Source organism: Austrofundulus limnaeus, unplaced genomic scaffold (assembly GCF_001266775.1).
Source record: "Austrofundulus limnaeus strain Quisiro unplaced genomic scaffold, Austrofundulus_limnaeus-1.0 Scaffold169, whole genome shotgun sequence".
Taxonomy (NCBI): Eukaryota; Metazoa; Chordata; class Actinopteri; order Cyprinodontiformes; family Rivulidae; genus Austrofundulus; species Austrofundulus limnaeus.
Window position 1 is genome coordinate 1,002,829 of NW_013952571.1, and position 3,822 is coordinate 1,006,650.

The 3,822-nt window shown below is 38.1% G+C and overlaps 1 protein-coding gene across 1 annotated transcript in view; it reads left to right on the forward strand.

Annotated features, from left to right (window-relative positions):
• Positions 1 to 1,282: 1,282 nt before the first annotated feature.
• The window catches only part of LOC106523888 (flocculation protein FLO11-like), a 6,449-nt gene continuing 3,909 nt past the window's right edge, over positions 1,283 to 3,822 (forward strand). The window contains exon 1 of the mRNA XM_014017464.1: positions 1,283 to 1,369. Within this exon, the coding sequence (XP_013872918.1) occupies positions 1,283 to 1,369 (87 nt within the window). The remainder of the gene's footprint in view (positions 1,370 to 3,822) is intronic.

Sequence of the window (3,822 nt, forward strand, 5' to 3'; positions counted from 1 at the left end):
GCTCATTTGCAACAACTTAAAGGGGACATATTTTTTTTACAGGAAACACACCTTCTTAATAGGGAGATGATGCGCCTTAAAAGAAGTTGGATTAACCATGTATTTCATTCTAAATTTAATGCCAAGGCTAGAGGAACGGCCATACTTATTCGTAATAATGTCGTGTTTGAACAACACAAAATAATAGCCGACGCAGAGGGCCGTTTCATAATAGTAACGGGCAAACTACATGATTCTCTGGTGATATTAGCTAGTGTGTATGGTCCAAACTGGGATGACGACACTTTTATGTCAAGATTCTTTTCATCTGTGCCTAATATTGAAAATTATTATTTAATCATGGGGGGGGGACTTTAATATGATTCAGGACACCTCCTTAGACAGATCCTCAAACAGTACAGTTTCATTATCTAATGCTGCTAAAAGCCTTCAGGTTTTTAAAACCCAGTTGGGGCTGGTGGATCCATGGAGACATGGAAACCCGGCACTCAAACAGTTCTCTTTCTTTTCCCATGCTCACCGTACATACACACGCATAGATTTTTTCCTTATTGATATCAGACTAGTTTCTAAAATAAAAGCCTGTGATTACCACACTATAGCTATATCTGACCACGCACCAACCTCCCTAGATCTGGAAGTGATTTCTCAAGCCRACTGTTTAAAATTTTGGAGATTTAATTCTTCCTTGCTTACAGAGGACGACTACAAACAGTTTTTAAAGTATCAGCTCTCATTTTTCTTTGCTCTTAATGACTTGCCTGAAATTTCAAGAGGTACCCTTTGGGAAGCCTCAAAAGCTTATATGAGGGGTCAGCTTATTAGTTTCATTTCTAATTTCCAAAAGAAAAGATTACAACATTCCAAAGACCTGCTGAACCAGATTAAAGAAGTTGATTCTAGATTTGCAGCCAACCCAGATCCTGGCCTTTATAATGAACGTATTAGACTACAAACCGATTTTAACTTGACTTCCTCCGCAACAGCGCTACTACAGTTAACCAAGTCAAGACAGCGTTTCTTTGAATCGGGTGACAAAGCTGGAAAGCTTTTAGCTTTCCAAGCACGAGCAGAGGCAACCTCTAAACTAATCCCTTTRATTAAATCAGCTACAGGTGAGATCCTTTCTGATCCTACCAAGATAAATGAAAGATTTGCATCATTTTATTCAGAATTATATACCTCAATTTCTCCTCCATCTTCACATGAGATACTTAATGGCATTAACTTTCCACAGGTGGATGATGATTTGATGAGAGGTTTGGGAGGGGTTATCACTATAATGGAGGTGCGAGAAACCATCAAGTCCTTAAACTCAGGTAAATCCCCTGGCCCTGATGGTTTTTCCTCTGAATATTACAAGGCCAATGTGAATCTTCTGGCGCCAGTTCTGACAGATATGTACAATGAGGCCTTTTTAACCCGCCATCTGCCTAGTACATTATCAGAGGCTACAATATCCCTGATTCTTAAAAATGATAAAGACCCGTTACTGTGTAGCAGCTATAGACCCATTTCCCTCGATTTTAAAATTTTGTCTAAAATTCTTGCAACTCGCCTCCAACAAGTACTCTCATTATTTCATCAGATCAGACAGGTTTTATGACTGGGCGACAATCATTTCATAACACCAGACGTCTTCTCAATATTATCCATACATCAGGTGGCTTGTCGCCAGAAATAGTTGTATCCCTTGATGCTGAGAAGGCATTTGATCGGGTCGAGTGGGAATTTTTATATGATGTAATGGAGAGATTTGGCTTTAAGAATGATTTTGTACTCTGGGTCTAGTTATTGTACTCCTCTCCGATGGCCTCGGTTAAATCAAATAATATAATGTCTCCACCATTTCTTCTTGAAAGAGGCACCAGACAGGGATGTCCCCTCTCCCCCTTATTATTTGCTATTGCGATAGAGCCTCTTGCCATTTGGCTGCGGTCTGAGGAAAAGTTCAAAGGTATCCTCAGATCAGGTGTGACCCATAAAGTGTCTCTTTATGCGGATGACTTGCTTTTGTACATTTCTAATCCTACTGCCTCACTCCCAGTACTTTGTAACATCCTAGAACAATACAGCAGATTTTCTGGCTATAAAATCAACTACCAAAAAAGTCAATTATTTCCTATAAATTCTCTGGCTAGAAAACTTCCTAGATCAATTGCACCTTTTAAATGGACAGATGCAGGCTTTCGTTATTTAGGAATTTTTATCTGTCCTTCCATAACCAACATGATGAATAAGAACTTTTTACCATTAATAGAGAACATGGAGAAAGATTTTGATCGATGGTCCCGATTACCATTGTCTCTGGTGGGGCGGGTGAACCTGATCAAAATGACTGTTTTCCCAAAATTTCTATACCTTTTTCAACATGTTCCTATACTGATTACAAAGACCTTTTTTGATAAACTAGATAAAAAGATTTCTCAGTTTTTATGGCTTAAAAAACCTGCCAGACTTCGTAAATCGGTGCTACAGTCCCCAAATTATGAGGGTGGTCTTGCCCTCCCCAATTTTAGACAATACTACTGGGCAGCTAATATACAGAAACTTTTATACTGGAAGTGGGATAGTAATGCTTCGCCTGCCTGGGTGCAGATTGAAAAAGCCTCTAGTCATTATTCACTCTCCTCGCTACTTTGCTCTCAGCTCCCTCTTCCCTTTTCTCTAGTAGAYGATAATCCTATAGTTAGAGGGACATTAGCTACTGTATTTGGAGCCAGTTCAGGAAACAATTTGGCCTACATGGATCTTCAATACAAGCACCTTTAGTCAAAAACTGCAAATTTATGCCCTCAGTTACTGATTTAGTTTTCAGCTTGTGGAGTGACAAAGGGATCAGGACTGTTAAGGACCTTTATAGCAACAACATATTTTCTTCTTTTGCTGAATTATCATCTAAGTTTCAATTGCCCAACTCTCATCTTTTTCGTTTTTTTCAGGCCAGGGATTATGTCAAAAAGGTGTTTCCACACTTTCCTAATCGACCCCCTGAAACACTGTTGGATACTCTCCTAGAAATAAACCCAGAACYGAGAAAATGTATTTCATTTCTATATAATTCTTTCAATTATAATAATAAATCCAAGTTAGCAGTTTTCATTAAAACGACATGGGAAGAGGAGCTTGGTGTAGGTGTGTCAGATGAAAATTGGAAGGCCGCTATGAATTTAATTCACAAGTCCTCGGTTTGTGCCCGACATGCTTTGATACAATGCAAAATATTCTATAGAGCACATTACACAAATGCAAAATTAGCTAAAATTTATTCAACAATGAATGACACTTGTAACAGGTGTGGACAGTCACCAGCTAATCATACCCATATGTTTTGGGCTTGCCCTAAATTAAATAGGTTTTGGATCAATATTTTTAAAACACTTAGTCAAGCATATGATCAGACCATCCTCCCCAATCCATTGTCAGCTATATTTGGCATTCCTTTGGACCCGGACCTCTCTCATTATCTGAAACAAGCCCTAGCTTTCACCACTCTTTTAGCTCYCAGACTTATTTTACTTAAGTGGAAGCTGGGCACCCCTCCCTCTCATGACCARTGGGTGAAGGAAATTCTCTACAACCTGAAACTGGAAAAACTCAGATTTTCACTTAAGGGCTCTGCCAGCAAATTTTTAGAGACTTGGAAACCTTTTCTATCTTTAGTAGACTCCACCACTCTGCTTCCCGATACGGAAACAAATTAAAATATTTGTAGTTTTATTTTTTTTATTTTATTTATTTTTTATTTTTATTTATTTATTTATTTATTTTTACTTCTCTAATTATAATTTAATTTATTTAGTTAGTTATTTATCTCCTTTT